Consider the following 25,076-nt stretch of genomic DNA (forward strand, 5'->3'; position numbering starts at 1 on the left):
GCTGTGTAGTTGCACCTTCATGAGACCATCTTTCCCTAACCAATTTTAAAAGCTGACTGTGGATTACGTAGCTCATTGATACGAGCATCACTGCAATTCCTTTATGACCACACAGTTCTTTTCCCTATTTGTTGTTTTGATTGATCACTATGAAGTTCTTTATGTTCCCTCAAGGGGCATGTGTTGTGCATATCCAGCATAAACCTCATTCATGGTTCACAGAGCCACTCAGCCCCTCACACTATGCATCAGAGTTGTGTATGCTAGGCATTAGGAAGAACTGATGCCTATTAAACATACCTGTTTTCGTTCCTCTTTATCATTTTGTGAAAATGAAGCTGCTTTACTGCTACTCCAGAAAGCATAAGCTTGTCCATATGCAGCAAAACAGCATTCTTCCAGTTGCTGTTCTACAAAGCTTGTTTTCAATGGCAACACTTGAGTTTTTGCTGCTTTTGGGTGGTCTTAAAACCATTTAGGCCCCTGAGTTACCCTCTCTGAGAATAGCAGGATGTATTTTTTGCAGGTTTTTTTCCAGTGTTTGGGAAACATTGATCCAAAAGCTGCTGCGTATCCGCAGAATGTCTCTAGGCTGCAGAATATTTATTCCAAAGAACTCAAATTCTGAGTCCAACTGCTTGGCATCGATTCAGTTGGGTTTTTCTTCATTCCATGAGCAACTGAAATAAAACACCTAATAAGCTCTTAGTTCATATTTCTATCTCTTGACAGATGTTGCTGGAACTCTTTCTGTGCAGATTTCTGTTGGAACACTGAACTGAGGATCCTTAATCCATTTTAAATCAGAATCAGTTCCTCTCATTAGCTCAGTACTGTGGTAAAGAATGAGTGCTGCTGTAAGTAATGGGCCAAGGGTGGAGGGAACCTTCTCGTGAAAGATGATCTCTCAGAGTGATAAGAACACAAGGGCCCACTGAGTTTGTCACCAGTAAGCATCTGTAGCCAATTCTGTAGTCAGTCACTTGTGATTTGAACGATTGAATAGCAGCAGAAAGCCAGTAAGTTTTAATTACCTGCCATAATATCAGTGCATGGGAGATAATAAGAAAAATATTGGCAGTCTCTGTCCTTCTGAACATCCTACGTGTGGTGTACCAACATTTTCTATGTAAGGGTGTGCTTGAAACATGTGGCTTTTACTGGTGTTGTAGTCTTGCATCTGCTGTCCTGATAAAACACCCATCCTGCCAGATAACTCCACGGATGAGTGAACAACAGAAGCATGTAGTTGACTTAACTTGAAAGCAACCTGCAGTGCTACCCTATGCAATCAGCCCAGTGAAATATTGTGAAGATGAGCACATGTAAAGTACAGCAGTTTGTCTTACTTAGCTGCCTGCTGAGGCTGCTTGTTCCGGGGCAGCAGTGGTCCTTCCCAGTACCTGCATGTGTGCTATGCTTGTCTAGGTGAGATGCTGGGTAGCAACAAGCTGAGCTACTGTGTGGGTCTTCCTGGTGGGTGCCTGTGTGTCAGCAGCAAGTGTTTGCTGCATCCCAGAGTGGCACTGAGCACATTGCCTGCTTGCTTTCTTTAAGCAATGCGGAGTAAGAGGAGGATTAAAAAAGGGAGACATTTTTCCGTCCCTATGGTGTGCCATGTTCTGTGAATACAGAAAAGACGCTGACAAAAAGGCTCAGAATTGTCAGGATTACCAAGAAAATCCCCAGTGCAAAAATTGACTGGTATCCCAGGTGCTTAAAGCAGTAAGCATCATGTGAGATACCTACTGTGGGTAGGAGCACTGTGTTAAGATGTGCAGGGAAAATATTCTCTTGAGAGAATTACCCTGAAGTGAAAGAAAATAAAACCACAGGTTACTGTGGGATGTTGAAATTGCTTGGATGTCTAAAAGACGAGAGAGGGGAGGAAAAAAAAGAGACAAGCAGGAGAGAGAGGGGAAGAGGAGAGCTGGGGAGAGCATAAGAGACGGAGGGTGTGCAAGAATAAGGGGGGAGAGGAGTGCTGTGCACTTGGCTGAGCATCGGGAAGGAAAGCTTCCACCAGAGGATTTCTCAGCTTTAGATGCCTGCCGGCTGTTTGCAGGCACTGTTAGCAGGTATCTGCGTGGTGCCCTGAAGGATGTGGACTGAAGGCGAGTCGGAGGGACTGCAGACTTTAGGCATTGTGGTGGTGGTGTGCTCCTCTCTGAAACTTTTGCACTACCTCGGGCTCATTGACTTGTCGGACGGTAAGAGAGATTCCCAGTTTTGCAGCTCCTGTTTGCTTCTGTTCGGGCAGGTTTCAGGGAAGGCACTGTGAGCAGCAGGTAGGCAGAGGGAGGGAAGTGTGGTCTGTCTGTGCGCTGGCTTCTCAGGGTTGTCTTCATCTCTATTAGGAATCATAAAGGCTGCTGAGAGGGGATTAGGCTTTGTGCTTTACTGGGGACTTCTGCTTGCTTTCAGTGGGTTATAACAGCCAGAGAGGATCTGAAGCTGTGATTTTTTTGCTTTCTGTGTTACCTTATCTCATTTTCTTGATTAGTTTTCCTTGCTAAATTTTTTCCTTCCTTGAAAACAAATTTAATGCCAATCTGGAAGGGAAAAAAAAAAAATCCCTATTGGGGTAATAGAAGTACAGCCGACGGTTGGGTGCACAAGTACCTATTTTTAACCTTTAAAAATAAATAAAATGGCAATTAAAAAGTTTAAAAAAAAAAAAAAAGACATCTACAAATGAAAAACTTTCTGGTGAAGCAAAGGAGATCTTGTTCGTTTGTTTTTTAATCAAACTGGTCCCCACAACTCACTGTGTGTGTTCATAGATCGCTGACTGTACCAAGTTTGTCCAGGAGAACATCAGCTGTGGTGAAATACTGGCAGAAATCCCTGTGCTACTTATTCGTGTATCTCCAAGCATGGGTTAGTTGAGGCTGACAAAGGATTGCATAGTAGAGGCAATTTGTTGGGCTGGCTAATGGGAAAAGCAAGGAGAGAAATGGAGTTCTTGCCATCAGATCATCGATGCTGTTGTGCAGTCCTCCTGTGGGACTGAAGAAAAGTGTGACAACTGGCCTGAATGAGAATGGTACTTATTTATACTATGAGAGGATGAAAATTGTTACTTGTTATTACACGTGTTGATATTCCCTATTACAGAACGGGTATCGCAGGAGCTTTTAACTTGGTCTTTAGAGTAGCACTGGAGTTCAATTATGTAGTTACAAATAAATGAAGATACCTGGCAATAACTAATTCCAAGTAATGGCAGGAAAAAGTGCTGACCTTAAAAATGAGCTGTCAAGTCAAACGCTGAGGCAGTTGCATTGCTGCCTCTTTAACAGCACAAACACTTGTATCCCTTCTTTCCAGATCTCATTACCTTAATTCTGATGTCTGCTCTCTTCAGAGCAATTGCTTTCCCCTGTAGATTCTCCAGCAAAGTCAAATATGTGGCAGGTGGGAAAGTTGTCTGCTCGCAGATGAAATGAGCAAAAGTGAGCAAATAATCCAAATTACATTCTCTGAACAGCTCGGGATGTGTGTGTTTGCAGTCATCAGTCAATCACTCGATCCATTCAAGTATAGAAGGATTTAAGAATTTTCTCAGCTCCTATTAAAGGAGCACTGCAATAATTACTGATACGTGGAGTGCCTGATAGCTGCTGCTCTTATCTGTCAGATCAGAGCATGTCTACAAACCTTCTGGGCTTTGAGTTTTTGCTGGATTTTTTTCTTGCTGCAGAACAGTTCATTTGGAGACCAAGATGCATTTATTTGCTATTCACTAAACTATGGGATCTTGTGGTTTTTCCCTTCTGACTCTTCACTTGTACTGAGAATTAATTATTTGTATAAGCAGTAATACTGATATAATGCAAGTGCTTGTTAGTGGAGTGCAGTGCAGATTTCAATCACTAGGAAATCCTTAAAGATGGCATTACACTCTTGTTCAGTGCTCTGCATGGCTGTAATTGGGAAGGTGCTGTGGGTATTTGCATTATCACAGAATCATAGGATGGCCTGGATTGAAAAGGACCACAATGGTCATCCAGTATCAACGCCCTGCTGTGTGCAGGGTCACCAACCAGCAGCCCAGGCTGCCCAGAGCCACATCCAGCCTGGCCTTGAATGTCTGCAAGGATGGGGCAGCCACATCCCAGGCAGTGAGCTGAGTCAAAGATCTGCCTTCCTCAGTGCAGCAATACATCCACAAGCAATTGAAGTCATTACGTGCCATTTGGGAAAACATCTGGGGGAATTCTGTATTAACTTACGGCTGGGGAACAATAACCTTCCCTGTAATGCAAGAGTCAGTTCTGGCTGTACATCTGTTTTATGAGTTTGGCTTTAGCTCAGCTTCTTTGCTGACCACCCATCCTCTAGAGATGTCTGAAGCATTCATAAATCATCTTTCTTCAAATTAGAGAGATCCAATGCAACTACATACTGTGCTGGTGGACTAGATCAGCACTGACACAGTAACACCTATGGCGAGGTACCGAATCCTGAAGATAAGTGGAATAAAATGCATCTTTGAGTGTGTTGGTCCTCACAATATGGTTATTTCAACTCTTTGGAAGGGTAGATAACAGCAGGACAAGGGGTAATAGTTTTGATTTGTAGGAGGGGAGATTTAGGGTGGATGTCAGGAGCACGTTCCTTACGTTCTGCTTCATTACTGCAGTCCTGTGGTACTGCTGCACTTGCTGGAGTAGCCTGAGATGAATCAGATACAACAGTGACTGCATTCCTGAGGTACCATGTGTCTTTAACTGTATGTGGTAGTCTGTTATCTATGAGATAACAGGGACTGAAAATGATGCCTTGAGCACGTTTCAGAGGGAAGATGATTATTTACAACTACTACACTGGAGGCTGAAGTGAGAGGTGTTAGAGAACTACAGCTGATGGTTACAGTATGTCTGCTCAGAAGCACAGGGTGGTGGGCAGCTGGGCTTCAGTGCTGCGTTCTGCAGTGCCTGGTTACTGCAGGATCACATTGCTGCTGGTTTTTGTGGTGCAGCTCCTCCTGTCCTTGCTCTCTGGTGTGAATTGCTGGCTTTTGCTAAGCAGAATACCTGCTGGCAGGTGCTGGCTGGATCCATGCTGCTTATGAATTTTCTTTCCTCATGTTTTTCTGCAGTGTTCTATAGCACTTCACTGACCTCCACGTTCCTTATTGTTGTTTTTTTTTAGTCATGCAAGTACAGTGCAAATGAAGAACATAAGAACATTCCCTTTTTTGAATACGAGGGGATGAAAAATAAATGAAAACATTCACAGAAGTTCCAGAGGAATTACCTCCATTACTTCATGCACCTGCCTCTGTGGCAGGGACTGCAGAACTCTTTTATTTTCTTAATGGGAAAGGCAGAAACCTATAAAATCTGTAAATGGATGTCTGCTTATATGTTAAGGAAAAAGTATTTAGCCTCAAGGATTGCATGGTTACACTTCTGAATGCCTGGTTAGTTGTGTAAGGGAGCATAACGTGCTGCAATATATATACTGCAGTGAGGCTGTTTCTTCACCTGCTCAGGTAGAGCTGAAGACAAGGATGCTCAGGCTTACATGCATCTATAATTATTTAGCTTTTCTTATACAAAGCTGCTCAACTAATAGGTTGCATTCCTTTGAGCTTTCAGGGTGTCCACTCTCATACTGAGCTGTCCCCAGGATCCCCTGCCTGCCTTGTGTGCAGGGAGCTGCTGGCTCCCAACTGGGGCTGCGGTGAACTTTGTTTGCTGTGTATTACCTTCCATTTCCTTGCCTGGTGGCATTTGCTAGTGCCAAAGGAGTCTCTCCAGATTAGCTCTGACAGCCGCCTCTGTGGCTTTTCTCAGCTTCAGCCTTGCTAAGGAGAGGGAAAGAGTTTGACACGCTGGATTAATTGAAGTCATTCTGCTCCCCAAGGAACTTAATTTGAGTTGTTCGTGCCATGGCCATGCTAGCACTGTAGCAGTTAGCATCCGGCGCTCCTTCAGACAGTCAGTTCCAGCCTGTAGCTCACAAGGCATTGTTTAGCAGCAGAGATTGTGCCACAACCCTCCAGATCCACGGGGGTGATGCAGTTAGAAGCTGTAATTATTCATGGCTGTGTTTGGAAGAGCATGCTGCCCTACACAAGCTTGGGTGTTTATCATGGCCATCCTACTGCTGACCTTTCTGCTGTAACAAATTTCTTATTTGTTCACGTTGCAGTAAAGCTTCACACTTCCTTGCTCTTTGTTTAGCTTTATGTCTGCGTGTGTAGAACTGCTGCGTACATTTGTGGCTCGGCAGGCCATTTCCTTGTGCTTTCACAGCTTGGCTCTGGCACTCTGGTTAGCACCTATCAGGTACATGCGGTTTCTGCTGCAGCTGTTGCTGCCCTTGCAGGGTTTTGCCTGGACTCCATTGCATCACAGCACTGCTGTATAAAACCCCTTCTTTTGCACCTTGTGCTCATGTCCCTTGGCTGCTTGTCATAAAGTTAGTAGTGCTTTACAGAGCTGGGCTGGAGATTGTGCTCTTTCAACTCTCTGCCCTGCATCAGTCCCACCCTCCCAGATGGCTGAAGGCTGCTGCTCTTGCTTGAGTTTCTATGATTAATACCTTATTTGCACTTCTGTTAAAGCTTGCACTGTCTCCTATCTGTGTCTTCTCTATCATGTCCCCCAGCTTATCAAGATGTTTATTGGAAAAGTTACTAAAGGTAGTGCTAAACACAATCATTTCTACACAAAATCGTGTCTTACAATCCCATGTTGATGGTATTTCTGGGATTCTTTTAACCAACTCTGCAGGACTGAATCTGATGTAGAGAGCAGCTTTTTCCACATTGATTTTATTATGATTATTTTGCTCTTTTCGAACCAGTTCTTAGCAAAAAAATCTTGTGGTGCTTCTATAGAAACACATCTTCAAATGTGAAGAACTTCTAAAGGGGCATGTAGCAGAATGGTTGGCTGGTAGGTGAATTTATAGCAAAAGGATACAGAACTTAGGGGAAGTGTGGCAGCTTCCCATGCTGGGCACACAGCACAAAGGGACCTCATGTTCTGTTGTGAGTTCATGTACAAACAGTTGAACACCTTTGCATATCCTTCAGCAGGATGTGATAACAGTAACGTATGTATCCATGTTTGGCTAAATGTAATCTCTTTTTTTTCCATGCCCCTTTCCCATTTCTAATCTGTTTCTGCTGAAAACTTAATTAATTAATATCCCAACAACTCCATAACAACGTTAATAATTTATATACACCAATTAGCTGACTGGAAGATGCCAAAAGCCATTCATTTCATCAACCCTAAAATTGTACCTTGGAAACTAAATCAAAGCACGCTGCAGTATTAGAGCTGTTATGAACTTAAGATGGTTAATAGCATAGGAAATGGATTTTGTCTTGCTCTGCTCTTATGGGCGGCAGAATCACTTGGAAGCACAGAATGCAGAAGGTCTCATTCTTCTTGGGAGCTGTAGGACCTCTCCATCCAGGTGTGTCTGTGGTCAGAACACTCCTGAGCACAATGATTCCTGTGATGGGTTACCAACCCCTCATTCTGCTGCTCTTTGGTTATTACTAATAGAAATTTAAGTAGGAAAAGATGTTGTCTTGTTGCCTGCTTTGCATGTCATTGATGTTGATGCTTGTTGAGCTCTCGTGACTTTTTCTTGTTTCTGGCTTACAGCAGTGAGAAAAGAACCCATCCCCTTTGGTGGGGTGTGTAAAACTCCATATCTGTTGAGAGGGACCAGCTGGGGTAGTGCTGATAGTAACAGAGCTCCATCTGACACTGCCCAGTGAAGTTCCAGCAAAGATACCCAGCTAACAAGTTGTCATATTCTGTTGCTTTCTCAGCCATTTAATCTCCTGCCCATATTTGCTCCAAGCTTTGGGCTGCTCACAGTGCGCGGCGTGAAGTGGCCCTCAGTGCTGTTGCTGGGAGCTGTAATGGCTGAAGTTGTGGTTGACTTTGGAGCATCGGTCTGTCTGAGTAACTGAAATTGCTTTGCATGAAACATTGTGTTTAATACAAATTCTCAGAGGAAATATTTACCTTAGTTCACTCAAAGACATGAGACAGGGAGAAAGCTGGAAGGAAGGTGCTCCGTGATGTTTCCAGCTGTATATTTGGTTTCTTATTCTGTACTTCTAATGAAATGTCAGCTGTTCACGTTTTGTTTCATCCTTATAGATCATGGAGCTGGGGGTGGGAATCAAACTGAAGCATCCTGGAATGATTTATGTTTATTTGTTTTACAGCCTTGCTTGCATCTTCCTTTGGCAAAAAGGGAAATAACTTGTACTGCACTGTGTGGCAGGTTTGGGCCATTTATCTGTCAGTGGTCACATCTGGGCTGTGTGGTTAACTAAATGCAAATGTATTAATTACAATAAAGAATGAGGAAATGAAATGCACTCTGTCTCAGAGATCCGGGCTGGCCATGGTGATTAATGATCATCATTGCAGCAGCAATCTAAACACAGCTCTGCATGCCACACGGTAATTACACCGTGTTGTAGTATCATGCACTAAGATGAGTTACAAAGGTTGCTCCAAACCCACCTGTGCTTTGATGGCTGTGCTGCTCTCTGTATCAGTGGGGACGTGGCTGAGATTCACACACAGGGTCCATAATTTATTGATGTGCCATGAACCTGAGCAGTTCTCCATAGGGAAAGGAGAAAAAGTACTTCAGGAGGAGGAAAAAAAGAAAGCAACTGCAAAAGCAGCTCCTGCCCAGCGAGTGCTGGTGATTAATTTATTAGTCCACTGTACGGGCTTATTTTGGTGTGAATCTGGGCAGCTTGTCTGATCTTGTAGAAGGCGTTTGGATGTATGAATGAGTTCAGTTCTGGCTGATTGCTGGGGAGCCAGACAAAAAACCAGCAGCTCGCTGGGTCATAGAGTTAGTTCCTACATTAATGGTGCATTTTGGCTTTTATAATGTCTGGTGGCAGCTGAGACCTGAATGCTGCACTGGAGCAGGCTGAGATGGGGAAGCTGTGCTGGTTTTCCCTGCCTCTGGGGCTATGGAGCAGGCTGAGCACAGCAGGTGGGCTGTGGGGCTGGGCTGCATGCAGAGCCCCTTCTGCAGTGTGGGGGTCTGTGCCTTCCCTGCAGTGATTACTGTGCCAGATCACTTCAGCCAATCAAACAAGTACTGTCTTAGTGAAGGGCATAAGTCTGTCTTGTATAATGTAACCGAATGTGAGGGTTGTAAATCTCTCTAAAAGTTTGCATTATTACATAGCAATTGCACTGGGAACTTCGAGTACCTCTGCAAGATACGACTTCCACCAAACCCTGACGTTCAGATGATCAAAGTGCACACAAAAGCTTAATAGGGCCAGACATCTAAAATAAAATACATGTGGTAAGAGCTTGTAACTGCATTAAGTGAGACAGCAGCAGTGTCTGCTGCCTTGGGATGAGGAAGAAGCCCTGTTCTGAGCCATCTGTGCTGTGGGTAGGAACCTGGAGGTGGCAGCCCACTTCCTCTCTAAATACTTGTGTGTTGTTGTTATTGGTTTGTTTGTTTGTTTGTTTTTCCAGTCCTGCCAATGCATTGCAAACAGGAATAATTCAATTTCTAGATATGGCTGGGATTATTTTCCTGGCTGAAGCTTGGTGAGCTGGGCTCTGTGTGTTCCAAGTCCCGTGAGGTTGGCTTGGCCTGCTAGCTGCTCACCTGGCTGATGCCCAACAGTACAACATCTGCCATTGGGAAGAAATCCTCACCAACCTTGCTGCTTCTTAGAGGTGCAGTGTTAGCGTACGTGGGAAGGAAATGCTCTGTATGCACCCAAGAGGGAGAGATGAGACGAGAATTTGCCTTTGTTTTCATACAAGAAATTAGCAGGAAGAACAGATGTTAGTTTGTGGGTTTAAAAAATATATATATTATTCTTCTTCCTTTTGCCTCTGCTTCTTTGGTATTTTAAAGTGATGTTATGAGGCTCTTTCATTACAGTTAATTCTTCCTCTCCTCAGGCAGCTGCAACTTTACGTGGCACATTTTTATTACACCCACCAGCCTTTCACTTACTAATAAATAATGGTGGTAGATTTTTTTATGAAATAAATATGGTCTTTCACTGCAGCAGAAAGGAGAAATAACTTCTTTCTCCATGCATCTCTAAATCATAAAAACAAGTGCTGTTTTCATTGCTTAATTCTAAAGACGCATGGCTAGGCTACAGAAAGAAGGATAAGGATCCTTATCTTGTACCGTTAATGGTAACATAAAGCGCCGTGATCCAAAAGGTGCCTGAAATCTCATTTGTTGGGAATCCCGTAAGTGGAATCCTAAAGCAATTTGTAACGCAGTCAGTTGTGCTGTCAGCTCCTGACACGATGCCTATGGGCACTGCAGGCCGTGGCAGGGCCAGGATGCTGAAACCTGCTGCACTTTGCTGGCTTGCCCATGTACCATGGACTTACTAATTCTAAGCTTCAGGATGGAAGCTGCAGTCCAGATTCTCATGCTGGTGTTGCTCACTTTTCTCACCAACAGGAGCCAATCCCCCTGACACCCGTGGTTTGCCTCATTGTCTCCTCGCTTTCAAAAACCTACAAGAGAGCTATTCTCAGCTGGCGTGGTTTTAAATCTAGAATCATTTCACTTAACTTGGATGACTTACAGCAGTACAGGGAGAAATTTCTTTTGGCTGAAGAACATCCTTGAGAATTTCAGGGTAAGGCTGCTTTCCTGGAAGAAATGGAGTTGGAGAAGCTCGTAATTGGGAAGGGATAGCTATTTAAATAGTCAATATAAATGGGACATAATTAACATTACCTTAATCCCTCTCCCATGGTTCTTAAATCCACACACGGGAAGCTCAAATTGAGGATGTGTGTCCAAGTGTATCTTAATTAAGTCCTAATTAACTACTTAAGTAGTTAATCCTCCTCCTTAAAAGGAGATTTCACAGCGCACAGAAGTAAAAACTTTCGTTTGTCCATCTGATGGCCGCTGGGCTCTCTGATGGCTCCTTGATCCCATTGGGTGAGTGGTGTGATGGGGACAGGGGAGTTGAGCCACAGGGATGCGGCTGTTCTGATAGCACTGTCTGCTTTTATGCACCACTGACAGGAAAGACAGGTGACGATGCCAGACCCAGTGCCCAGCAGGGCAGCGTGCTGTGTCCCCATGGTCCAGGGCAGGAGGAGGGCAGCTGGCCATGGGGCAGGCCTGGCAGCGTGCAGCCTCCCCCTGTGCTGCTCTGTGCCTGCACAGCTCTAACTCTGCTTTCCCATTATTCTGGGATTAGGCCAAAGCTTTATTACATTTCTTGCGGATGATTAAAAGGGGAATTGAAATTGCAAGAGGAAATCTAAAGCATTCAGAACGGGGAAATTTTCCTTCTTTAATCTTCACTCCTTCTGACTACAATATTTCAAGTCAAGTGTTTCTGCCTACCTACAGCAAAAAGGAGCAACACAGGTCAGAGCTGGATCAGCTGCCATCAGCACTCAGATCATGGGTCCTTTTCCTTTTGCTGGTAGTCCTGTGGCATGTGGATATCAGTGCCTAGAGCATGACAGGGAGAGCCGAAGTGTTCTGTATTTGAGTGCTCCTGGGCTGCTACTGAGATGAGCTTAACGCTGATGGTGTGTCCATCAAAACCTGTTCTTTGCGTCTTGCTCTGTTGCAGAGCTCTGCTCACACAGAACAGATGAGAGCTGCTCAGCATTTACATCTCAGACAGAACGCCCGCATTTAATTCTGGTGATATATGCTGTTGTTTGTGTTGTGTGTTGTTGTTTTTTCTTTTATAACTGTTCTTTGCAATGCTTTCCTATCTTTTTTTCTCACACACTTGTAGTTTAATGTGCGGCTCCATTAAAACAGGATGGAATAAATCAAATTATGGGATCTAATATATTAAAATGTTTTCATGGCTTCTCTGAAATCAAGTCACTGATGAAGTGTGCACTTGAGCACCATTTGCTCTAAGGGACTGCTTTCCAAATCCTGCTCATGCTGCTAGCTGTCTCCCATCCCTCACAGGCACGACAGCCCCCAGTCCTGGATGCACATCTGTGTTGCTAAACAAAAGTAATCAGTCAGCATGAAAATTTAATAAGCTGCATTCTGGCATTGGTCGTGTTCTCAAGTGTGTATTTGTTTTCTGGCTGCACAAGTCCTTGGGCTGTGTCAACCAGAATAGCACTGGTGTTCAGAAACGCTGCTGTATGGAGTGGCAGGATGCAGTGGTGGTGGTACTTGCGAGTGCAGACTGGGGCTCTGAACTTGCCAGTATTCCTAGGGGCTTGAGCAAAGGCACAATCCAGCCTGGGAAGCTGTAAACCTCATGGCCTTCCCCTTCCAGCTGGGGACAAGCACACTTCAGAAGCAGAGCTTCTTAGACAAATCAGTGGAATTTTAGGTTTTTAACATCAGCATGGCAAACATTAAATAACTGGGTACTTGCACCGCATGGTGACTTGTTAAGAGTGTGGTTAATCTGAGCAGGGTGTGTGCTGAGAGACTGTCTTTCAGTGTGGTGAGCCCTGCTGCCCTTTTTATTCTTCTGCAGTCTGCTGTTTTAGTGGCACATTTGAAGGTTACCAGCACTGCTAACTGGTGTCTGGGAGTGAGTAAGAACAGCTTTTCTCCTGAGCCTTTCCTGCCTTGACTGCTCAGGCTGTAGCCCTGCCTGCTGCTGGGTCACCCTGCTTTGTACAAGGTGCTGATGCTGGGGTATGGTGGCAGTGCTTGAGCTGCCCACGCAGCCAGGGGCTTGTACACCATTGTATTCATCTTCCTCATGTCTGCTCGGCCCTCAAAGTCTGTGTGCAGCATCAAGGATAGGTGCTCAAAAAACCCCCTCTGAGGGGGAAAGCAGACTGGGGTGAAGACTGCAGTTAAACCCTGTACGTATGAATGCACAAATAAAACATTTCTCTATGATAAGCCAAGGATAGCATGTCCTTGGATTAGGCATTGAACTAATTACTGTTTGATTGCTTGATTCTCCCACATTATATATTCATTGATTGCCGTTGATCCAAAAACCTTTTTCTAAGTGAAAGCCAGAGCAAACCAGTGCTCATGGAAATCAGCATGGTAATAAATCAGGGACTGGGAATGTCTGATTTGCTTTTCAATGAGGGAAAAAAAAAACCATTGGCAGCAATAATTCTTCTCAGAGAGAATAAGTCCATTTGTAATACATTGTCTTGACTCATCAGAGGCTTTTTGATGAATAACCTCTTCCTACAAAACAATTTTTTTACATTCAGTTGCTTCAGTTATAATTCAGAACTCTCCTATGACTACTTCGTTTATTAAGTGCTCTCCAAAGAGCTTGCAGTATTTCTCTAGAAAAGTACTGTGCTTTGGGTTAGCATCCTTGCTGCTTCCCTTCTCCTTTGCTGCCATGGAGCCCAGCCTTGCCCCAATGCTTCTTGTGCTCCACTCTCCAGTTAAGAAAAAAGGAACTCAGTGTTAAATAAATACAGAGTATGAATCAAAAACTTAGTTTCTAACTTTAGTAATCAAAAAGATAGTTAATTTTGCAGTTGAATCACTGAAACTCGGCTTTAGGAAGTTTCTCACTCAGTGTATTAAAAACCTGTTGTTACACAGAGCTTTGTGCTATTTGAGAGCTCTTATCCCATCTGTGCCTAGAGGAGGTGTTGTTTGTGTCTGGAAGGTATTCTTCAGTCTATAGAGGTATCTGCAGTTGTTCCTCTTGGACATGCAGCATTCATTTTCATTGTTGATCATCTCATAGAACTGTCTTTGGTACCAGCATTGTTCTTCTGTTAAAGCAGCTGAAGCACCTGCTGGGATTTCCTTGCTTGAGCTCCTTGTGTTGCTCCTTTGGTCTCAGAACTGCAGCCTGACCCAACCTGAGTGGTATCTTCCATTGTGTCAGCAATGCTGCTGGGAGGCCATCCTGGCACTTGCTTCCCTCTAACTAACACTTGCTTCCTTTACTAGCTATTTGGTTTATTTCTACAGCTGTCAACGTTACCTATGGAGAGGAAACAGAAGGCTGGAGGCCCTCCTATTGCTTGTTAGAAGACATCAAAGATTGCATGCAGATTCCTCCTTATCCCTGACCAGAGTAGCTAGGGTGGCTGCGGCATTGCTGTCTTGCTGCATGCATGGGTGCTTGCATGAGAGTGTGACTGCTGCATGCATCACTGCATGTGCTGTCCTGAGTCTCCTGCAGGGACAGAGGGCTCTGACTTCCTTTCCTGCCCTGCGGGGTAAGGGAAAGAGGCAGTTCAGCAAAAAAAAGAGAGAAAATGTGGAAAATAAATCTGGAAAAACTCCCCTACAGTCAGTGGGAAAGGGGAGCGTGGCACTTCTGCAGAACCCCAAGCGATGTCACGCTAAAATGAAGGAATGACAAAGTTGTGTATGGTTGTCACATTCTTTTTGTTAAATTCTTTTCTTTCTCCTAGACCCCGCCCGATGGTTTTACGTGTATCAGAGAGGTAAAATTTAAACCAGTTTGACAATATTGGTCATATTAACTTCTGGAACAAAAGTTTTCTTAAGCCAGGCAACAGTTTCACCCCAAGGCAGAGTTTCTCCCCTTCATTTCTGGCATCAAACACACTGAAGGTGCTCAGAATCTGCCCAGTTCCCAGGCTGGGGCTGCCAGGTCCTGGCTGTTGTGGACAGCCCCAGTCAGAGCATCCTGTGTGTGGTACTTAGGTACATCGAGTCACCTTCTGGGCAGCTCAGCTTCTCCCCATGTCTTAAGATGGTACTCCAAAGTTTTAAGATGGTGTGAATGGGAATTTTCCAAAAGTCGTGAGAATGAAGTGGTTTTCTCACCCTTTTAGTGAGGTTTAATTGCAGATCCACCTTAGAGCAGCTTGAAGGAAATCACTTGTCCCGTAAGCGTCTTCTCCTCATTATCCCCATGGAAAAGCAGCAGAGCACCCAGGAAGCTCTCAGTGGATTTCCACCCACTTTGACAAGTTGTTTTCCTCATAAATGCTGCTACAGAAAGGTGGGAATATACAAGGAGAGCAAGAATAGCAACCCTCATTTCAGGGAGCAATGGAAAGACACCCTGCTGTCTCCTACCCAGGAAATGATCAGAGCAGTGTTATTTCTGACGTGGAGTTAACAGATGCCTTCAAAAATATGTAAAGTCATGTTGGATATTCTTCTAATTGCTCTACCTGGTATTAGCTGTGTGCCAGAAGGACATTTTAGATGGGCCTGTGGGCTCCGAGTCCTTCTCAGAGTTTCACCCTGTTCTGGCTTCCCTGTGTGCTCAGTGGAAGTGAGCACAACAGTAGAGGCAGAGGAAGTGATGGATACCTGATGTTTTGCATGGATCATTGCGAGGATTAGCCAAGAAATACTGTAATGCTGCTTGGGTTTTTCATTCCAGTTTCTGCCTTAATATCAGGATTTTGATCATGCTTGGGTTTGAGGCAGCTTTTCTCCTCACCTGGTGGTACTCCAGGTTCAGGTGGGCAGAACATCCTTGTCAGACCCAGGTGTGTTTGTATGAGTGTGGCATTGTTGCTTTAATGGGGAAAATGGAGCTGAAAGTCAGAGGGGTTACAGGAAAAGAACAGGCCAGTGCTGGAAGGGGAAGGCTGGGCAGGTTGCTCAGTTCAAGCCCCATGGCTGTTCACAGACACAGCTGAGGAAGCCAGCTGCTAAATGACATGCAGTTTTTTCTTCTTTTTAGTACACAACTACAGTTCAGCCTTGTCTGCGGGCAGTTTAATCTGTTCTGCTTGTGCAAAAAGGGTTGTTGGAGCTGAAGGATATTGATGAGATGTTTTTCTAAAGGCATGGCTGGAAGGTGCGCTGCAAGCAGGGGAATTCAGCAGGGCTCACCCCACTGCATGCTCTGCTGCTGGGGCACATTCCTGCCTGGGAGCAGCCCATGTTGCAAAGCTGTCCTGCTGTGTGTTACCTTTTTCTGTACCATGGCAGATTAATGCGCTCGTGTCCAATGAAGTGGGAAGATCTGGAGAAGTGAAATGCTGGAGCAGGTTGTGTTTCTTCAAATTGATTCTTTCAAGGCACCAATTTATCTGTTTCAGTAACACTGCACATTATGCACTCAGTCCCTGGTAATGAAGCAGTTGATGATCATTTTACTGAAGGTGATTTGGGGAGAGTTGCTAACTTTTATGCCAAGAAATCTTTGGATATAAATGGGTCGTTCCAGAGTGTAGCCATGCAGAAAAGGACTTGGGGTACAGGTGGATGGCAGCTGGATGTGGCACTCGAGGTTAGGCTGGATGGGGCTCTGAGCACCTACTCTAGTGTAGGTGCCCCTGTTCATTGCAGAGAGTTGGACTGAATCTCCTTTAAGGGTTCCTCCCAGCTCAAACTATTCTATGAGTTACGTCAGCTGAAAGCTGCCACTGATATTTGAAGCTTAAATAATGTCAAATTGACACACAAACACCAGTGTATTGTTATGACGTTACCTGCACTGCTGGGGAAACAGGCTTGACAGGTAAAAAAGAGAAGTCAGAGAAGAGGTGAGGCTGAGAGAATCCAGCATGAGATACATCTCAGATACTTTTCTTCCTTGTGGAAGGGCGATCTCATGAATAAAATACACGACTATTTTTCACTGCTTATCGGTTTCCAGAAAGCCCATGCGGATGCAGGTTGGGTTCATTCAGATTCAGTAACTGTGGGCATGATTTGAATTTCCCTTGGGCTGAATGCGACCTTTGGTGTCCAGGTAGTGAGCCATTCTCTTGGCATACAGAAGAGTTTCCCTCACTGTTTACCCTCAGTGTAATGTCGTTGTCTAATATGCTTAAGCATGACTGCTCTCTTTCTTGTATTTGCTCAGCTTTCTGTCAGGTCTGTACTTTGAAAGGCCTGCTCTCAGTGTCGTTTCAATATTTAGCTAAGAGTATCTGGTGTTGCCTTTTAGAGCAATGTGTCTGCTGCCTATCCTGTTCTCCCCATCAGTTTTTGGCTAATTGGCAGCCCCAGTAAGAAGTATGAGCTATTGCTTTACTCACCTGGCTTTTATTTTGCTTTTGAGAGGTTGAAAACAGTTATACAGACCAGTTCTATTGATGGCTTCTGTTTTTTTCCTCTATTGCTCTTGAAATCCAATCTGTCTTACTCATCACGTTAAGGGAGCAAAGGTAACAACCGAAATGAATATCTTCCTGTCTTCTCTTTTAGATAAAATTGAAGATGAATTAGAAATGACTACGGTGTGCCACAGACCCGAAGGCTTGGAGCAGCTTGAAGCACAAACCAATTTCACTAAAAGAGAGCTTCAAGTGCTTTACAGAGGATTTAAAAATGTAAGAACAGCAATGCAGTGAACTGAATCCAGTATGTATGTCTCCACCAGCCCCAACTGCTCAGCTGCGTTTTGTATCGTTCCCCTGCTACGTACCAGCAGTTCTGTACCATGTCTCCTCTGCCACAGCGAAATGAGCTCATGATCTACCTTTCCATCTCATATTGATGCCTCCATAATCTGCTTAAAACAAGGATTGGATGAGCACATCGTGCTCATTACATTTACTCCCTAAATGTCACTAAGCGTGCTGCAAATGCCTCAGCTGTGCCTGTACTTCAAGATAATCTGCAAATGTCTTCATGTTTATTTAATTTTTGCTTGCTCAATTCTTGCTGCTGGTTGAGTTGTGTTGTTTGCTTGGGATCCTTGGGATTTTTGGTTTGTTTGGTTTTTTTCCCCTTTTCCCCATCTTGGATAATTCCTGCTATTCAAGTGGGATGTTACTGGAGCAAGTTAGAACTACAGAGTCCAGGGTAAGTAGGGAACAAGACAAGAGCCCAGCAGAACTCAGAAGGTAATGGGTATCAGGGTGAGGGTGTAGGAGGCCACAGGTTTAGATGAAATAAGGTAACGTGCCAGCTAGCACTGCTGCATGCACAGAGCAGCAGCGTGCTGGTCTTCATGAACCTCAGCTTGAGCCAATTCTCCCTGGTAGGGTTGGTCTCCACAGTGCAGTGAGCCTCACCATGTAGGTGTGCTGCTGCTGCCTCACAGGGACTCAGAGTAAATAGAAATGGGATTTTGAGGCTATATGGAACAGATGTGTTATGAACCTGGAAGGTTGAAGAGTCATTACACGACTGCCTGAGGGTCTGAGTTTTGTCATACGGGTGTTTTGTGTCAGGTAATGCTTTGATGATGATTAATGAGTCATTATTGAGACAGCTTAATAAACACCAGGTGGTTTTTAAGTTGCTCTGTTGAACAGTTGCAGCACTTCAGTTACTGTCATAGCAAAACACTGTAACTTCTTAAACGGTCCGGTCCATTGGTTGAAGCTCTGCTGAAAGAAAATTGAGCCACCTTAAATGCAAGTCCTGTTGAGGGAAACCTGTTGGATGTTGTGAAGGTCTTACCTTATTTTTGACGTTCTTTAAATTTGGTTGCATCCTATCTCTTGCACATACCTGACTTCTCCAGCACAGCACAGCTGCTTGGATCTTGGCTTATTGCATGCGTTGTGCTTGTGCAGCCTTTGTTGGACGTAGGGAGTCATTTCACATGAGGACCTCAGTCTGACCACTGAAAATGAACCTTCTGAAACCCCTTTGTGCTCAGGCTGGTCAGTAACAAAGCATATGGATTTTAAGACAGGGCTCAATAGGTTAATATACAGTATAATGTGATATGACCCCCTGCAATGGGGAGCAGAACTCAGTGCATCTTGCTGACATACCTTCCTTGCTGTGTATGGGAGCCCAGTGCAGGGCACCATGCTGAGAGGGAGAGGCTGTGTCAACAGCCCTGATGCAAACCAGAGGCACCTGAGCCTTGAAGCTCTTAACAGACCTGGGGTTTATCCCCCCTTCAGTTTTGCAGTTATTTTGCAGTACAGAGGCACTGCATCTGAGGGAAAGAATAATGATAAAAGGGCACTTAGCTTGTGAGTTCGGCCCTTTAGTAAGACCCCACTGATGGTTTTGTTGTTAATTGACAGTGCTGGCACGATCCTGGCTTTGTCAAGTCATTAGGAAAGCAGCGTGTTTTCTTCCAGCTGCTGTGGCTGCAATGTGCATGAAGCTTTAATATTTAAAGTTTAAATTGAAAGGGCAGCTATAGCTTTTCTAGCCTATAAATCATGGTTTCAATGGAATGAGTAATTATGCACAGTAGGCAAGCCATCTCAGCTGTTACCATATTTCCTGTTGTACTGAACCGTGTGCTTCTTGGGATGATGTTACAGTGCCATCTGGAGATTCAAAGTCCCCGTGGGAATGCAGTCATTTTTCTCTCCAGCTCGTGCTGTTTGCTCTCACTGATTGCACGGGTCGTGTTTAATCACAAGGCAACAGCTGGGTTACCACAGGGCTGCAGGCACTTGGAATAGCACAGGAAGAACGAGGTCCTTCTTGGTCCTGCTGTATTCATAGCAGCCAGGTGTTAGGGGAATTCTGTTAGGGGAATGGCTGCCATCTGCAAGGGACACTTTGCAAAGACTCGATGAGAGAGCAGCAAACCCAAACAACGAAGGGACTGTTGGGAGCACACTGGCTTTGCTGTAGTGTTGGAGAAGTTGGAGAAGGTAGATCCATACACATGATGGATGCTGCCAGTACTTGATAGAGAGGTTTTGAGAAAGGCTGGGGTTGTTTCTGTGCTTGGCAACAATACAAACCAAGTGTTCACTTCTCACGTTAGACACTTGGGAAGAATTCATAGGTTTAAAAACAAAAATGAAGTATTTACGTGAAATTTAACCTGCTGCTGTCAAAGGAAGGCTTTGTGTGCGTTGGAGTGGGATGTGCTGTTACACGCTGCTATGAAATTTCTCTTGCATGAGGAAACCTCTGCTGCCTTCAGTGGAATTTCAACTGGCACAGAGCTTATCTGCTCCTTCTCACAGGAGAGATTTCTTTCGAGTCAGCCGCCTTAAGATGTGCTGTAGCATTAATGAGGCCTCTTGAGCTTTATTTGACTCTTACAAAACAAAATGGTGATCAGTTAAGCGCAAATGAATTGCTGCTAGCGTATGTGTCTGAAATCAGCCTGTTATGTACAGCTAAACAGGGCGATCAGTGTCAGCACTGAGCTCCTTGAGGTCTGATGCAAACTTCATTTGGCTTCCAGGTGAAACATCAGAAGCAAGCAGGACTGTGTGGAAACTCAAAATGTAAACAAGCCCAATGGCCAGACCTTGCTGTGGGAGACCTCACCTCTGTGAGAGCAGTGCAGATCCTCTCACTGTGCCTGCCCGGTGTTGATGCACTGAGGCTGGGGGTATAGGAACACTGATGGTGGCTGGGGCTGCTGGGATGGCTTGGGGCAAGGAGAAGGTATGGAGAGCATAATAGGTAGTCCCTGTATTTATAAATTGTCTTAAAGCATTATAGTGGTGGGGAAGGGGAGTGCATTTGGTGTTGCCAGAAGTTCCCCTCCTTGCTCTCTTGTGACTCACACAGGATGAAGTGATTTCTTTGTTCTGCCCTTCCAGTGGCTGGGGAATGCACGTCAGCAGCAGGTGACGCTGCAGATCAGACGTATTTTCTGTTAATAAGCTTTTCTTGATGGCAGAATTTCTTGTCAAGGTCCTTTTGTTCTTAAAAGACAACCTAAAGAACTCATCAATAAGTCACTGGCTTGAATCTTCCTCTGACTTTGTGTCATGGATTCAAAGGGATTTTCTCAGGCTTCCTGAGTTTGCTCATCCCAAGTTCAACGTCCTCCAAGCAGCAGCTGAGAATGGATTTTGTCACTTGTGCTGGTTAGGTAAAAATATAACTGTGGTTGAACCCAAGCATGCTATATCACAGGATGCATGAGCTTTTAAACAAAGTCATGCAAACAGGGCCTTTGAACAAGACGAGGCTTTGGAGCTCTGACTCTAAATAGGAACAGAGGAGGTTATTCTGTGCATATGCAGAGGGATGGACAGTGGCTTAGGGTGGCTGACTGGGAGGTAAAGCTGCATCCTGCTGCTGACTTGCCTTGGTTTGTGAGAGCTGGGGTTTGCTTGTTCAGATTTGGGGTTTGCTTTTTAATTAAGCCTCTGGATTGAGGCACACAGCAAAGCTAAAACTGGTCCTGAATTTTACTTGGGCTGTCCTGAAATTATCTTCTAGTTTCAAGCCTCATACCAGTGCTTGTGTTTGAGAATTTGTTGGCATGTACTGTTAGCCTCCATGGAGCTGGTGTGGGGGTATCTGGCTACTCAGGGCTAATATAGAGGGACGGGGCAGTGATTTGTGATGTATTAGAGGAGGCCTTCATGTGACAGAAAACACGAGCTGGCTGTCGTCTGTTAAAAGAAGGAATTAAACACTGCTGAAAACACTGTTAACAATGTTGATATTGGTGAACCAAGTCTGTGAGATGCTTGAGATGAAATCTGAATTGTTTTAATTTCTTCAGCTGTGCAGCTCGAGCATCCAGAGCGCTGTGGGAGCAGGGGTGTGATCTGTCTAATTGCTCTCTTTGGGCTCGTGCAGTTTTGCAAATGAACCTTAACATGAAGCTGGGGTGTGTGTTTTGATTGGATTTTGTTTCTTTTTTTTCCGACAGGAATGTCCTAGTGGGGTGGTTAATGAAGAGACGTTCAAACAGATCTATGCACAGTTTTTTCCTCACGGAGGTAAGCTGGATGTTTTGTTAGGTTTATTGAAGCGTGCTTTAATGCACATTGTTGTTACCTGGCTGCAAAGCTGCTTGGATAATCTGTGCTAGGAAAGTGAGGTAAGGGCTGCAGGGTCCTGCACAAAAACACAAGTATGGTAAGAACATTGATGAAGGCCCTTTGAATAGCTGGGTAACAAGAATAAAGGCAAACCCGTGTTAGAGATTGCCAGTAGTCATCAGCCACAGAGCAATGTGCTGCTGTGAGATGGAGTTGCTTTCGGAGCTAATGCTGCATTGGCTCTGGAGATACACTCGTGTGCTGTTTTTGCACTCATTCTTGCAAGCACTGCCCCACAATCCAGATCATGCCCTGTGCAATAAAACCTTTTGCATTCAGTGGGGTTGGGTTGTGGTTTCTGCAAGTCTGTGTTAATATTTACTAGCTCATAGAGTGGCAATGCTTTAAGGATGGCTTTATGCTGAATGAGAGGTTGCTGAGAGCCAGTGGTGTGTAAGGAGCTGTTGTACCAATCGATGCCTTTTGTGTTTTCCAGATGCTAGCATGTATGCACATTATCTCTTTAACGCATTTGACACTGCACAGAATGGCTCAGTGAAGTTTGAGGTAACTGTTTTGGGTCCTGTCTTAATGCCTTTTTTCTCGGGTCTGTGTGTTCTAGCTTCCCCATCCATACTTCATTGTAAACTATGGGATTTGCTGGGCTATGGGCTGGAGGGCTACAACCATCTGAAATGCCCAAATCTCATTCTGCTTAATGCAGGCTTCTCATGCAAATAGATTGGTTTCCTTTCCACTGGAGAAACAAACAGACCATTAGTCGGTAGCAAAGGAGTGTTAATCCCACAGGGAGAAAGTGCAGTGGTTTATGTAGCAGAAAGCAGAGGGCTGTAAAAGTCCCATGTGAGCAGAGACCAGCGAGTGGCACAGATAAGAAAGACCAGAGAAGCTCATGCTTCCTGCACCTGGCATTGCAGGGTTTCATGTGTACGTTTCTGGAATATATGCATTTTCAAAGCTGATTTGAGATGTTCAACAGGGATCTCACACAGTTCATGAGGAATACTAAATCCAGCCCGTACCTGCAGCCTGTGTTTGCAAACAGAAAATGGTGGAGATGCTGGGCAGCCCTGCCTTATACCATCAAGCTGGCCAAATCCTCATTAGTCCAAAGTGTGACAGAGAAATTACTGATCAAATGTGGGAAGGTTGCTGTATGTAAGTGCATCTCCGTAGTGATGGCTGCAGTGGGAGTTCTGCCTGTACCAGCTCTTCTTGGAGAACTTTATGAGTCCTAAATGGACTGACCCACAGCAAAATGCTTAGACAAGTATATTAAAAAACGCTGAGCTTTCCTTCCTGGAAAATCAGTCTCTTTGGTAGTTATCAAATGTAAGCATTTTGTCCCCTTTTTTGTATTGTTCAGCAGACTTTAATTTCTCTTGAGTGTGGGTATAAAGGAACAAAGGTCTTTAGGAAGCGGTGCTCTGCCCCGTGCAGAGCCAATGGAGATGACACAGGGCAGGCCAAGCATGTTAAATGAGGCACCAGGTAGAGTGTAGTTGCTTTAGCTTGAAGCTGTACTAACAAATACAGCAGTGCTGCTGAACCATTGTGCAGCACAAACAATAAATCAGTGTTATCGGAAGCAATAACTCCACTGTAAACTGAAAATGCAAACAAAATACCGTGTCCCAGCTTGAGTTAGTAGAGGTGGGAACCACACCTGGCTAAATGTGTTGTGTTTTGCCAGAGGACAAAACCTGAGCTTCCCTATGTGGCAGAGGGGTCTGGAATCTTACCATCCCTCTCAAGGTGGGCACAGAGAGGGATGTACAGTTGAGTAATTGGGGACTGTTGGGGTTTTTCCCAGTTACCTCTTACACATTTCTTAACACTGCTCAGGTCATCTGAGCGGGTGCTGTGTCCATTGAGTTCAGTCAGAGAGGATACATTCATCCTAGAAAGGTAACTCCCTTGGTGGATGTAATGAGGGATGTGACTCGGGAAAGGATGTTACTCAGATTCTCATTTCTCTCTCTGCTTCAAACCAGGATTTTGTGATGGCGTTGTCCATTCTGTTGCGGGGAACAGTTCATGAAAAGCTAAGGTGGACGTTTAACCTGTACGACATAAATAAGGATGGCTACATAAACAAGGAGGTAGGGCTGTTTGTGACAAATGTGGTTGATTTCTATGAGAGCTGACTTGTTTCTGTTGCATAGCACAATTAATGTTGCGTAGAGCTTCATCAAACATATAAAACTGGACCTGAGTGTTTTTCTGTCTAAGAAAGTGGAAAGTGATCATATTATTTTATAGATGCGTTTTCCTATGGTTACACTGGCTTTAATGCTTAGCTCTTACCTGAAGAAAAATCCTGATGTAATCTATGAGCAGTGCAGTACTTTGAGGGGCAGGGGATGATGACAGCAGGTACTTGGTGACCGAGCTATATAAGGGGCTTCTGGCTTCACTGTGTGATGTGGGCTCACCCAGAGCACCACAAGCCCCCCAGATTTATAGGTTAGCATATATCTGAAGATGCGTCTGTCTGCATGCATGTGTTCTTAGTTCTGACAGCAGATATGCGTATGTGATCTGTGCTATCTTGTTAACAGGAGAGGGTAAAGAAAAGGGCAGTAAAAGAAATAAATGTGCGATCATTTCTATTAATTTCCCTGTTGTGCTTCTCTTGTCGTGTCACTACTGAAGGAGATGATGGATATAGTAAAGGCAATCTATGATATGATGGGAAAGTACACGTATCCAGTGCTGAAGGAAGATGCTCCAAGGCAGCATGTAGAAGTGTTCTTCCAGGTACTTGATTTCTGATATTTCCCAACACCTGAACTATTCACTGATGCACTTTAAGATTAATCCCAGCTATCTTGCTGTTTCCTACTGTACATCCTGAAACAAATTCTAGTAGCATCCAAGCACTACAGTGCCTGCTGAATTCTTGAGTCTGAGGTATCCTCTTCAACTTAGCCCAAACCTTTGCAATGGGATGTTATCTATCCATTGAATGTATCACAGTCATCTGGTGCTTCTCCTATCAATAGGACAGACAGCAATAATATGGTGAGGCAGTGAAGAAATAAATGATGTAATATGAGCAGAGGTTGCTGCATGTGTATAAGAAAGGTACAAGTTGAGATGACCTACAAATATGAGAGTGAACCAGTCCTTATCTGCCAGCAAATTTAACCAGTGATATTGAGTCTGTAATATAGGTCACATGCCCTAGGTTTATTCAAGTTACAGCACATAAGATGTTATACTAGAACCACCGTGTTATCTATGGGAACTAAATGCTTGTTTTTATTTTGCAGAAAATGGATAAAAACAAAGATGGTGTAGTAACTTTAGATGAGTTTATCGAATCGTGTCAGGAGGTAAGGATGCAATGCTAAGCGCAACGAAAGGTGAAGGACATGCCACGATATTCATTTTCACTTCCAGCAAACTTCATTTGCAAGGAGGTGCCACTCCAGATCCCGGGTTTCCTTTCCTCTCTAAAAAACCAAAAGCAGCTGTAGGATTGGTGGTGCTCTGTGA

General features: G+C 44.4%; 1 protein-coding gene across 7 annotated transcripts in view; it reads left to right on the forward strand.

Moving 5' to 3' along the window:
- Positions 1-25,076, forward strand: part of KCNIP1 (potassium voltage-gated channel interacting protein 1) — a 150,481-nt gene that overhangs the window by 119,900 nt on the left and 5,505 nt on the right. For 5 of the 7 annotated variants that reach the window (XM_072347932.1, XM_072347931.1, XM_072347933.1 and 2 more), the window contains exons 2-7: positions 17,098-17,222; positions 21,443-21,512; positions 22,051-22,121; positions 23,570-23,677; positions 24,231-24,335; positions 24,851-24,913. In XM_072347932.1, the coding sequence (XP_072204033.1) occupies positions 17,121-17,222; positions 21,443-21,512; positions 22,051-22,121; positions 23,570-23,677; positions 24,231-24,335; positions 24,851-24,913 (519 nt within the window). In that variant the 5' untranslated portion in view covers positions 17,098-17,120. Of the gene's footprint in view, positions 1-1,941; positions 2,211-14,369; positions 14,403-17,097; positions 17,223-21,442; positions 21,513-22,050; positions 22,122-23,569; positions 23,678-24,230; positions 24,336-24,850; positions 24,914-25,076 lie in introns of those variants that run through there. The other 2 variants (XM_072347930.1, XM_072347928.1) reach the window with 2 other exon arrangements.

This window comes from Excalfactoria chinensis, chromosome 13, assembly GCF_039878825.1.
Source record: "Excalfactoria chinensis isolate bCotChi1 chromosome 13, bCotChi1.hap2, whole genome shotgun sequence".
NCBI lineage: Eukaryota > Metazoa > Chordata > Aves > Galliformes > Phasianidae > Excalfactoria > Excalfactoria chinensis.